The sequence below is a fragment of the Neovison vison genome, chromosome 3 (assembly GCF_020171115.1).
Source record: "Neovison vison isolate M4711 chromosome 3, ASM_NN_V1, whole genome shotgun sequence".
Classification (NCBI taxonomy): domain Eukaryota; kingdom Metazoa; phylum Chordata; class Mammalia; order Carnivora; family Mustelidae; genus Neogale; species Neogale vison.
In genome coordinates, this window is record NC_058093.1 from 116,017,716 (window position 1) to 116,030,551 (window position 12,836).

The 12,836-nt window shown below is 46.4% G+C and overlaps 1 protein-coding gene across 2 annotated transcripts in view; it reads right to left on the reverse strand.

The window, feature by feature from the left end:
• Window positions 1-8,153: 8,153 nt before the first annotated feature.
• Window positions 8,154-12,836, reverse strand: part of LOC122902784 (transport and Golgi organization protein 1 homolog) — a 112,525-nt gene continuing 107,842 nt past the window's right edge. The window contains exons 2-4 of one of the 2 annotated variants that reach the window (XM_044242757.1): window positions 11,397-11,550; window positions 10,739-10,821; window positions 8,154-8,302 (exon numbers count right to left, since the gene is read on the reverse strand). In XM_044242757.1, the coding sequence (XP_044098692.1) occupies window positions 8,282-8,302; window positions 10,739-10,821; window positions 11,397-11,550 (258 nt within the window). In that variant the 3' untranslated portion in view covers window positions 8,154-8,281. The remainder of the gene's footprint in view (window positions 8,303-10,738; window positions 10,822-11,396; window positions 11,551-12,836) is intronic. The other variant, XM_044242758.1, reaches the window with a different exon arrangement.

Consider the following 12,836-nt stretch of genomic DNA (forward strand, 5'->3'; position numbering starts at 1 on the left):
GACACTTTGAACAGAAGAAGTTTCAGTGGAATCTTGTGAAAGAGCTCTTACTGAACTGCAACCAATTTACAACTGCTGAAGATTGTTACTGGCTCATGAGAAAATTAGAAAACATGGCAAGGGGCGCCTGGGTGGCTCAGTGGGTTAAAGCCTCTGCCTTTGGCTCAGGTCGTGATCCCAGAGTCCTGGGATCGAGCCCTGCATCGGGCTCTCTGCTCAGCGAGGAGCCTGCTTCCCCCTCTCTCTGTCTCTGCCTGCCTCTCTGCCTACATGTGATCTCTGCCAAATAAAAAAAAAAAAGAGTCTATTTCTTAAAAAAAAAACAAAAACAAAACATGGCAAATCTCAGTTGAAAATAAAGAGATAAGCAGGGGCACCTGGGTGAATCAGGTCTTGATGTCAGGATCCTGGGATCGAGTCCCACATTGGAATCCCCACTCAGTGTTGAGTCACCTTCTCCCTCTGCCTCTGCCTCCCGTCCTCACCACTGTACTTGCATAAAATCATTAAAAAAGAAAACAGGGGGGGGACAAGATGGCGGGGTACTAGGAAGAGGTGTCTTTTCAGCTGGTACCCCAAAGTGAGCTGATTACCTACCAAAGAACTCTGATCACCCATGAAATCAGCCTGAGATCAGAATTATACATGTCTGGATCTCTACAGGGGCAGAAGACGCCAGTGAGCAGGTAAAGCGGAATGGAACAGCGGACTGATATCCGAAGATAAACAAAAGGGGGAGGGAGCCACCAGAGGCGACCGGTGCAAAAGTAATACCCCGATACGAGCGGGAGTGCCCTGCGTCTGGGGACCAGCATTAACTTGGAGACTGGTTGAAAGCACTCCAAAAGAGCAAAGGATCGCGGGGGCAAATTGTGGGAATCGGGGCCGCTAGGGACAGGGGCTTAAGTCCCCGGTCCCAGACGGCCTCCCCGGCGCGGAGGCAGAGAGAGTGCGGCGGAGAAACCGGCTCCTGGTCCCTAAGCCACCAGCCGCCCCAGAGCGCGGGGGTTCCGGCTCCTGTGAGGGGATGGGAGCCGCGCCGATCTGCAGAACGCGTGCTAGCCCTACCACAAAGCTTGAGATGCGCGCGCACGTCCCTCCAGCTCTCCTGGGTATCTAAGGCCCGGGGGCGCTTCTTGACCCGCGCCATTGTTTCAAAGTCTAAGCCGCGCGCGCGAGAAACTCTTCCCCAGACAGAGGCGCGCAAAAGGCCAGCCTGCGGCTTACCAACCAGCGCCCCGTTCTCAGTGCCCCAGACGCGCGCCCGACCCACAGCCGCCTCTGAAAAGAGGTGCGCGCAAGCTGGGCACTCCCAGCACCGGCCGGCGGCAAAATCTCAGTGTGCGATCACTGCTTGGAACCTCTCTGGCGGTCAGGATCTCCCAGACAGCCGTCACTGCCTTGGCTTTGGGGACGAGCAAAAGATCCTGCGCCCCCAGGGTCTTTAACTTGGAACCTGCACTGCCAGCGTCCAAGGGGGAATTTATTCAGCTTCTGCACCCAGACTGAGGCTTCTCTCTGAGACGGAGATCAGGAAGTGTTCCAGGGTGCACCTGGACTGCACCAGAGTTGATACATCCAGCTACATCTGTTCAGTCTTCTCCCACCAAAATCACTAGGAGGAGGAATGCCCAACAGAAGAAAAATACAGAGGATGGACCTTCTGCAATAGAGCTAACGGCTATCAACATAGACAATATGTCGGAAAGAGAATTCAGGCTAACAATTATCCAGGCAATAGCTAGGTTGGAGAAAGCCATGCATGACCAAACAGAATTGATTAGGGCCGAACTGAAAGCGACCAGACAGGATGTTCACAATGTTAGGGCGGAGCTCAAAGCTACCAGGGAAGAGGTTCACAATGCTCTCAATGAGTTCCAATCCAATCTAAACTCTCTCAAAGCTAGGGTAACTGAGACAGAAGATAGAATTAGTGATCTGGAAGACAAACAGATAGAGAGAAAGGATCAGGAGGAAGCCTGGAACAAACAGCTTAGATCCCACGAAAGCAGAATTAGGGAAATAAGTGATGACATGAAGCGTTCCAACGTCAGAATTATTGGAATTCCTGAAGGGGAGGAGAAAGAAAGAAGTCTAGAGGATTTCGTGGAACAAGTCCTTCATGAAAACTTTCCGAATCTCGCGAATGAAACCAGCGTTCATGTACTAGAGGCTGAACGGTCTCCACCCAAGATTATACACTCCAAAAAAACATCACGACACCTGATAGTCAAATTGAGAAATTATAATTGTAGGTATAATCTCTTGAAATCTGCCAGGGCAAAGAGGCACCTTACTTACAGAGGGAAGCCCATCAGAATAACGTCAGACCTGTCCACAGAGACCTGGCAAGCCAGAAGAGGCTGGCAAGATATATTCAGGGCACTAAATGAGAAGAACATGCAGCCAAGAATACTTTATCCAGCAAGACTGACATTCAAAATGGATGGAGAGATAAAGAGTTTCCAAGACCGGCAAGGCTTAAAAGACTATGCAACCACCAAGCCGATACTGCAGGAAATATTAAGGGGGGTGCTATAAAAGAGGAAAAATCCCAAGAATAGCATTGACAGAAATATAGAGACAGTCTACAGAAAGAAAGACTTCAAAGGTAACTCGATGTCAATAAAAACGTATCTATCAATAATCACTCTCAATGTGAATGGCCTCAATGCACCCATAAAACGGCACAGGGTTGCAGATTGGATAAAACGACAGGACCCATCCATATGCTGTCTAGAAGAGACCAATTTGAACCTAAAGATACATGCAGACTGAAAGTGAAGGGGTGGAGAAGCATCTTTCATGCCAATGGGACTCAAAAGAACGCTGGGGTAGCGATTCTCATATCAGATAAATAAGACTTCAAACTAAAGACTGTACTCAGAGATACAGAAGGACACTACATAATCCTTAAAGGGACTATCCACCAAGATGATCTAACAATTGTAAATATCTATGCTCCCAATATGGGAGCAGCCAATTACTTAAAAAAACTGTTAATCAAGATAAAGAGTCATATTGATATGAATACACTAATCGTAGGTGATCTTAACACGCCTCTTTCAGAATTAGACAGATCATCGAAGCAGAAAATCAATAAAGAAACAAGAGCATTGAATGACACATTGGACCAGATGGACCTCATAGATATATACAGAACATTCCACCCTAAAACAGCAGAATACTCATTCTTCTCAAGTGCACACGGAACCTTCTCCAGAATAGACCACATACTGGGTCACAAATCAGGACTCAGCCGATACCAAAAGACTGAGATGATTCCCTGCATATTCTCAGATCACAATGCTTTGAAAGTGGAGCTCAATCACAAGGAAAAGTTCAGAAGGAACTCAAACACCTGGAAGCTAAAGACCACCTTGCTTAAGAATGCTTGGATCAACCAGGAGATCAATGAAGAACTGAAACAATTCATGGAAACCAATGAGAATGAAGACACTTTGGTCCAAAACCTATGGGATACAGCAAAGGCGGTCCTAAGGGGAAAATATATAGCCATCCAAGCCTTGCTCAAAAAAATTGAAAAATCCAGAACACAGCAGCTGTCTCTACACCTTAAAGAACTGGAGGATCAACAACAAATCAAACCAACTCCACACATAAGAAGGGAAATCATCAAGATAAGAGCTGAGATCAACGAGGGAGAAACCAGAGATACAGTAGAACGTATCAATGAAACTAGAAGCTGGTTTTTTGAGAGAATCAATAAGATCGATAAGCCACTGGATACACTAATCCAAAAGAAAAGAGAGAAATCCCAAATTCATAAAATTATGAAAGAAAAGGGAGAGATCACAACTAACACCAAGGAAGTAGAAACAATCATCAAAAGTTATTACGAACAGTTATATGCCAATAAGCTTAGCAACCTAGATGAAATGGATGCATTCCTGGAAAAATATAAACTACCAAAAGAGAACCAGGAAGAAATCGACAACCTGAATAGACCGATATCTAATAACGAGATTGAAGCAGTGATCAAAAATCTCCCAAAAAACAAGAGCCCAGGACCTGACGGATTCCCTGGGGAATTCTACCAAACCTTCCAAGAAGAAATAACGCCTATTCTCCTGAAGCTGTTTCAAAAAAATTGAAGCAGAAGGAAAACTTCCAGACTCTTTCTATGAAGCCAGCATTACCCTGATCCCCAAACCAGGCAAGGACCATACCAAAAAGGAGAATTTCAGACCAATATCACTGATGAATATGGATGCTAAGATTCTCAACAAGACACTAGCCAACAGGATCCAACAGCACATTAAAAAGATTATCCACCATGATCAGGTGGGATTCATCCCTGGGCTACAAGGATGGTTCAACATTCGTAAATCAATCAATGTGATACAACAAATTAATATGAGAAGAGAGAAGAACCACATGGTCCTCTCAATTGATGCAGAAAAAGCATTTGACAAAATCCAACATCCGTTCCTGATTAAAACGCTTCAAAGTATAGGGATAGAGGGAACATTCCTGAACCTCATCAAATCTATCTATGAAAGACCCACAGCAAATATCATCCTCAATGGGAAAAAGCTTGCAGCCTTCCCGTTGAGATCAGGAACAGGACAAGGATGCCCACTTTCACCACTCTTATTCAACGTAGTATTAGAAGTCCTAGCAACAGCAATCAGACAACAGAGAGAAATAAAAGGTATCCAAATTGGTAATGAAGAAGTCAAACTCTCTCTCTTCGCAGATGACATGATTCTTTATATGAAACACCCAAAAGACTCCACCCCCAAACTACTAGAACTCATACAGCAATTCAGCAGCGTGGCAGGATACAAAGTCAATGTGCAGAAATCAGTGGCTTTCTTATACACTAACAATGAAAATACAGAAAGGGAAATTAGAGAATCGATTCCATTTACTATAGCACCAAGAACCATAAGATACCTGGGAATAAACCTAACTAAAGAGGTAAAGGATCTATACTTGAGGAACTATAGAACACTCCTGAAAGAAATTGAAGAAGACACAAAAAGATGGAAGACCATTCCATGCTCTTGGATCGGAAGAATAAACATTGTTAAAATGTCTATACTGCCTAGAGCAATCTATACTTTTAATGCCATTCCGATCAAAATTCCACCGGCATTCTTCAAAGAGCTGGAGCAAATAATCCTAAAATTTGTATGGAATCAGAAGAGACCCCGAATCTCTAAGGAAATGTTGAAAAACAAAAATAAAGCTGGCGGCATCACCTTCCCTGATTTCAAGCTTTATTACAAAGCTGTGATCACCAAGACAGCATGGTACTGGCATAAAAACAGACACATAGACCAGTGGAACAGAGTAGAGAGCCCTATATGGACCCTCAACTCCATGGTCAATTAATCTTCGACAAAACAGGAAAAAATATACAGTGGAAAAAAGACAGTCTCTTCAATAAATGGTGCTGGGGAAACTGGACAGCTATATGTAGAAGAATGAAACTCGACCATTCTCTTACACCGTACACAAAGATCAACTCAAAATGGATAAAAGACCTCAACGTGAGACAGGAATCTATCAGAATCTTAGAGGAGAACATAGGCAGTAATCTCTTCGATATCAGCCACAGCAACTTCTTTCAAGATACGTGTCCAAAGGCAAAGGAAACAAAAGCGAAAATAAACTTCTGGGACTTCATCAAAATCAAAAGCTTCTGCACAGCAAAGGAAACAGTCAGAAAAGCAAAGAGGCAACCCACGGAATAGGAGAAGATATTTGCAAATGACAGTACAGACAAAAGGTTGATATCCAGGATCTATAATGAACTCCTCAAACTCAACCCACACGAAACAGACAAACACATCAAAAAATGGGCAGAAGATATGAACAGACACTTCTCCAATCAAGACATACAAATGGCTATCAGACACATGAAAAAATGCTCATCATCATTAGCCCTCAGGGAGATTCAAATTAAAACCACATTGAGATATCACCTTACACCAGTTAGAATGGCCAAAATTAACAAAACAGGAAACAACATGTGTTGGAGAGGATGTGGAGAAAGGGGAACCCTCTTACACTGTTGGTGGGAATGCAAGTTGGTGCAGCCTCTTTGGAGAACAGTGTGGAGATTCCTCAAGAAATTAAAAATAGAGCTTCCCTACGACCCTGCAATTGCACTCCTGGGTATTTACCCCAAAGATACAGATGTCGTGAAAAGAAGGGCCATCTGCACCCCAATGTTTATAGCAGCAATGGCCACAGTCGCCAAACTATGGAAAGAACCAAGATGCCCTTCAACGGATGAATGGATAAGGAAGATGTGGTCCATATACACTATGGAGTATTATGCCTCCATCAGAAAGGATGAATATCCAACTTTTGTAGCAACATGGACGGGACTGACAGAGATTATGCTGAGTGAAATCAGTCAAGCAGAGAGAGTCAATTATCATATGGTTTCACTCATTTGTGGAGCATAACCAATAGCATGGAGGACAAGGGGCGTTAGAGAGGAGTAGGGAATTTGGGTAAATTGGAAGGGGAGGTGAACCATGAGAGACTATGGACTGTAAAAAACAGTCTGAGGGGTTTGAAGTGGCGGGGGGGTGGGAGGTTGGGGTACCAGGTGGTGGGTATTATAGAGGGCACAGCTTGCATGGAGCACTGGGTGTGGTGAAAAAATAATGAATACTGTTTTTCTGAAAATAAATAAATTGGGAGAAAAAAAAGAAAACAGAGAAAAGGAGATGAGGTAAAAGGCACGTTTTGAAGATATTATTGATGAATTTCCTTCCAATGAACACGAGAAAGGATAAATAAATCAATTCCTGTTTTCCTTGTAAATTTAACCTTAAAAAAATGAAAGGTTTATGGAATCAGGTACCTATCAAGTTTGCACTTGTTTTCCAACTACTGTAATATTGTTGGGAAAAAATAAACACTGGAAAGTAATAAAAGCATCAGTGCAGGACAGTCTGTGCTTTTACCTGGGGTACTGGGTCTAGCAGAACTCAGAGAGCGGTATCCCAGCTCCTCCTTCTAGAAGGTCCTGAAGGTCAGCAGTTCTTGCATTCCTGGCCCAACCTAATGTAGCTCCAGTTTCTCTGAAGCTGAGTCATGATTTCTCCCCACAAACAAGTCGGCATTGGTAAAAAACCAACTACAGTATTTCTGTTGCAGTGTCCGACGACCTCTCAATCCAGAGACCCCTGAGTAAAATAGGGTCTTCAAATGCCCTCAGGGACAATGAGGACCAAACCCTGGGAAGAGCCCCAATATGTCATCGCCTGTACTTTCTCACCTACCAGTATGTTCTGGGGAAGCTCCCAGAGCCCCTACTCAGCACTCAGCCAACAAGGCAGCTTCTCTGTCACACCTCAGGAGGCAGGAAGTTGCTGCAAAGGCCCCTGGGTCTCCCAAGGGCATCGGGTGAACCGGCTGGAAATACAGCTCTGGCTTTCTATCCTGGGGCAGTGAGAATGGAGCTGGATCCCATGACCTGGGAAGAAGGAGGGCTTTGTAGGATCCAGCAGCTCTGCTGCAGAAGGGATTGGCAAAAAGAGCCTAAAAGGGGACAGAAGTATACACACCCAAATCCTCCTGCTGCTGAGGAAGGGATGGGTCTCCTGTGAGGGACCTCTGCCCTGCCCATCCCTCAACAGGGAAACTGGGAGGACTGTGGGGCATCATGGGTCTTACCACAAACACTGCCACCATCAGCTCCACTCAAGGTCCCCCTGTGGCTGGGGGGCAGCAGGTGAGGTGAAAACCCTGCACAAAACCTGGATTAATGCAGGGCCTCTTCACCAAGGCTCTCAGGGCCCCACAAGACAATTCATGCTCTGCTCACTGTCACAGTAGACCACTGCCTGGGGACAGCCACCTGTCCTGCTGATCACTACTCCCCTAAACTAGCAGGTGCCATGTGCTCAAGAGGATGTGTCACTAGAGTTAATACAAACACTAGCAGATCTAAATTCAATTTGGGCCCCCTCCCCAGAAGGGTTCCTGGGGTCCCTTGCAGTAGAAGTACCACGAAGAGTAATCTAGTTCTATCCTCCATCCACCCACTGCTGCCAGGGTGTTATCTGTGTCTGAAGGCTTCACCCTGTGCCCTCAAAGGAGAGGGACTATAGGTCCCCCTGAAGGGAGATGCTGACACAGAGACAGAACCATGAACCTTTTATTGGGTAGATACCAGGAGAGACAAAGCACAGGGGACAGGATGGGCAGGGAAAGCATTCAGACCACCAGGCAGAAACATTCATACTTGAGTAGAAACTCATTGGAGCCTGGTTTCTGGAGGTCAAGGAAATCTTCAGATTACAAAATGATTACCCTGTAAGGCAAGAGGATTTGGGTTAGCACAATGGGATCTTGTGTTTTCCTAAATGCTTTCTGCCTCCCATAGTGTATCTGAGGCCTTGGATGAACACTTGTGGCCACATCTGTGAGTCTGTATGTAATAGACAATAATTGTCTTCACATCTCACATAGAAATATCTGATTGTACCTGTTTTTTTAACTATATTTTACTTCATTGTGGCTAGGACCTGACATTTAATAGAAAAAAGGGGGCTCTTTGCCTCATCTTTGAAATGAGAATTGCCACTACCGGAGCTGAGGTATTACACTCTTAGTGTATTTGTGGACTTAAATAAACATTTTTTTGATTCTCATTGGCATGGATCTATTTTCATTTAAACAGTGAGAACAGTGAATGGTCAGAACACAGATTCTTTGCCAATTATTATTCTTTTTTTTCTTTTTGAGACAGAGACAGAGAAAGCACAAACTTGTGAGCAAAGAGGGATGGGGGAGAAGGTGAGGGAGAGAGAGAATCTCAGATAGGCTCCACACTCAGCACCGAGCCCGACTTGGGGCTCAATCTCAAAAGCTTGAGATCATGACCTGAGCAGGAATCAAGATTCTGCTGCTTAACCGACTGAGTCGCCCAGGAGCCCCTGCAGGTTCTTTATGCTCCTATTGCTCTAGTGACCTCAGAATCCAATATGTTCTCTCTATGAAAGATTAAAATAAAAGCTGAGGCCCTGAGAAGGCCCCACTGAGAGCTGGTATTTGGGCTGAGAATTCAGGAACACAGGCAAATCTGGACACTGGGACTGAAGTCCTCGGGAAGTGCACAGCTGCAGGCAGGGTGGTGATGCAGATGCGGAGGCCTGGTGACAGGGCTCCAGCTAGGGCGGCTCCTGGCCAACCCTGACTCTCCCACTAACAGTCTGACTTGGGCTGAGACCAGGGCGGCCACCCTTCACTGGTTCTCCATCTTGTCTTCATGTTTTCTCACTGCGGGACTTAAAGTCAGCCAGACAAGAATCCCCAAAGACCAAGTTAAGTTTCCCAAATCTCCATGACACTCTTTCACATGGTTCAGAATTTTCAGAAATTCAGGGAAACAATGCTCTTCACAGACTATGAGTGAATGGCTTCATGGCAAAAACGACATTCTGAGGCAAATAATGGCGTGATCCACACTGTGTGAGTGAACACATGCAGCAGTCGGTGTAGAACGCACGGTGTCCTCACACTCACTCTCAGGCTGCTGGCCGCCAGGAACAGCCTCACCCTCCCTGATAGAAGCCCAGCCTCTCCCTGAGCACCTCCAGCCTTCTCGGCATCCACAACCTCCTGTTTCTGTGTGACTCGGGGCTCCCTCCCTTCTTTCTGGATACATCTCTAGTTCTTCCCTTATACAGAACACACGGTCTATGTCCTGTCATCAGTGTGTCCCTCCCTTCTCTCAGACACACACCCTCAATTCCTCACATTAATGCCTCATCCCTCCCAGAGCACAGAACATCGTCTCCATACCATGTGCGTGTGACACATGATGTGCCCAGCTTTCGGAGAAGGGCAGCTCTCTGCCACCACAAGGAACCTACTACCCTCTCAGTATGACTGGAAGACAAGGTCCATCAATTCTAAATACAGAACAACCAGAAGAAAGTTGCCATGTCTTTAGCAGCCTTCACTCTGCCATGCCACGAGAGGCCTGTGAGCAGCACTGCTGGTCCTTGTGGAGGACGCTCCAGCATCTGTATCTGACCCACACCATGGAAAAGACAGAAGCTTCTCCACCTGGAAGTGACTGAACAACATTCCAACGAACCCTCTACACCTGCCTCCAGCATCTGCCACTTTTTCTTTCATTCTCACCTCCCAGACCAGACAAGAGCATTACCCACAACTTTCTAAACTGCAGAGGACAAGGGCAGACCCCTATGCTATTGAACAATGAAGGGGCCACAGCCCTGTGTCAGGCATTTATACAATTAAGGAAATGACAGCTTAAACCCTACACGCTGCAGATGAAGTGAGAGGTGTTTCATCCCTCCCAGAACAACGTATGCAGATGTGCACGACAGTAAGAGAAAGAAGTCTGCCATTGTGCAATGGAGACACTTCCTTCCCATCAATGGCACCTGCCCACTGCTCAGTGTGTTCAAATAGCCAGGCACATGCACGTGTGTCCTGAAGAACTTCAGAATCCTACAGCGTCCCCAGCCCGGTTTCCACTTGAATGTCAAGCCCTGAACACAAACTCTGCCTTTGCTCCACTAACACAACCAGAAGGTGATGATCTGGAAACAGAGACGCCTGTAAGCTCTACATGAAGACTTGCCACTTTGAACGCAAAACGACACCACACATAGACCCCAGGATATACCCAACACACACATGTCAGGAAACTGTGCTTCCCAGAGAGGAAAAGAACTCCAGAAATGGGTACAACTGAAAACACCCCAGCATTTACTTGGTTCTTCTCTGGGACTTTCTCGGGCATGGTGCTGCTATTGTCCCCTTGAGCTCCACAGGCTTCTGATTGGGACTGAAGGCCTAGAAGGGACAGAGGTGGATTCAGACTGGCGACGACCACACAGGATCAAGCCAACCCTCCCCACCTGCCCCAGCCTATTCCCCATTCTCCCTCTGGAGGGTCCACTCTGTTTCTCACAGGACTCCCCTGGCCCCTGTGGACGAAGGAGGGAACTGTCCATTACCCTCGCAGATATGACCACTCTGCCTGGGAACAGATGTTTCCATAACTAATCTATCATGCTGGACAACTGGGGCCTCCACATGTGAGACTGATGTGAAGGTTGTTCTTCGTCCAGCCCAGAGCCCAAAACATTGTGTCTGCGTAGTGCACCTGGGCAATGCTTCTATGTCTGCCCTCTGTGAAATGTCACTTTTCTTCTCCATGGTAGACGCCTGCTGCACAGTTCTGAATAGTGAACCAGACAGTCCATGAGATGGACGTCAGACAAAGTGGAGGAATGTTACCATGTCCTCACTTGGGCTTATTGCTGCATTGCAAAGTCTTGTGGTACCACCTCTCCATCCTCTCCACCAACAGAAGTGGTTCAACTATGAATAAGCTCTATAACCCACGTCAATTCAGATCATCTCACCATGTGGTGGAGGAACGAGGTGTGGCAGAGACCCCCATGTCCACCACTGTGGAGGTGGGTGAGGAGGAGGGAAGTCTGGTACATTCCACCCCATGTGGTAGGGCATACGGAGGAGCCCTGGGCAATGAGGGAACTGTCTCACACCTCTACCAACCTGCAGAACAGACAAGAAAATATTTCAGCAAAACAGACAAAAGTTGCAACACCAAGAAAAGAAACCAAAACAAAGAGCTCTCAGCATCTGGCTCCTTCTCCAATGCCACCTTCCAGGAGAGCTGCATCGTGCTGGAAAACTTACATGCCCCTCCCAGCTGGGGCCAGTACAATGAGGGGGGAGAAGGCAATGGCTGTTACAGGAATAGCCTGTCACCAAACATCACTGACCATGTTTGCCCACGTTCTCTAGCAAGAAGTCGTGTCTTAAAGATGAAAAAAGATCACTGCAAACTAGTAAGGCAGCACATTCCAGACACGGAGGCATCGACATCCTGGACAACACTTCCTCTATCCTCCTCAGCCACCAGAGAAGATTTTGGTTTGGTCAGAATAGAGAGAATGTGACGAAACTGAATGCCCTTTCTCCACAAAGTTTCCGAGCCACTTGAGGGGAATCGTTGGCCTGTAAGTCCCCGACTCTCCCCACGCTGCCTCGCTCCTGCCAAAGGGGTCCTCAACTCTCTACAGTTTCTGTCCATGGCTACAAAGACAATTGAGGAATTAGGGCATTGTGGTCTAACAGGGGCACTAGAAAAGTGTCTTCCGAGGGACATGATACCAAAAACCTTTATTTACACTCAGCAGCTGTGTTTGTCTTTTTTTAAAATATTTTATTTATCTGACAGACAGAGATCACAAACAGGCAGAGAGGCAGAGTGAGAGAGAGGAAGGAAGCAGGCTCTCTGCTGAGCAAAGAGTCCGATGTGGGGCTTGATCCCAGGACCTAGGATCATGACCTGAGCCTAAGGCAGAGGCTTTAACCCACAGAGCCACACAGGCGCCCCCTGTGTTTGTCTTAAAACACAGTCATTTGGAAATTTCAACCTACTGAGTTCCAGAGTAATTTTGTACAATAGGAAATGAAGATGGGAAGGCCATATAAGAGAATTCACAAAAGAGTATATGCTTCCCAGTGGAAAACTCCACACGTGTGATGAGAAAAGAAATCAGCTCTCACACTAACTTAGGACCAAATGACCTGCTCCTGGAAACCCAGCTGAAGGGCTGGGAGGCAGTGGTCCTGCACGTAATCACTGACGTCCCCCTTCAGAACGTGTGAGCCAGTGTGCGATTACGACAGTGCACCTGAGAGCATTGACACTTCAAAATACTTGTAGAAAGGGTCTTAAGTGGGCTGGTTCTGCATGGCACATTTTCCAGCAGAAGTAAAATGGGGATGACTCGTGAAACATGCCCTGAGAACGCTGCAGACTGCAAAGGAGA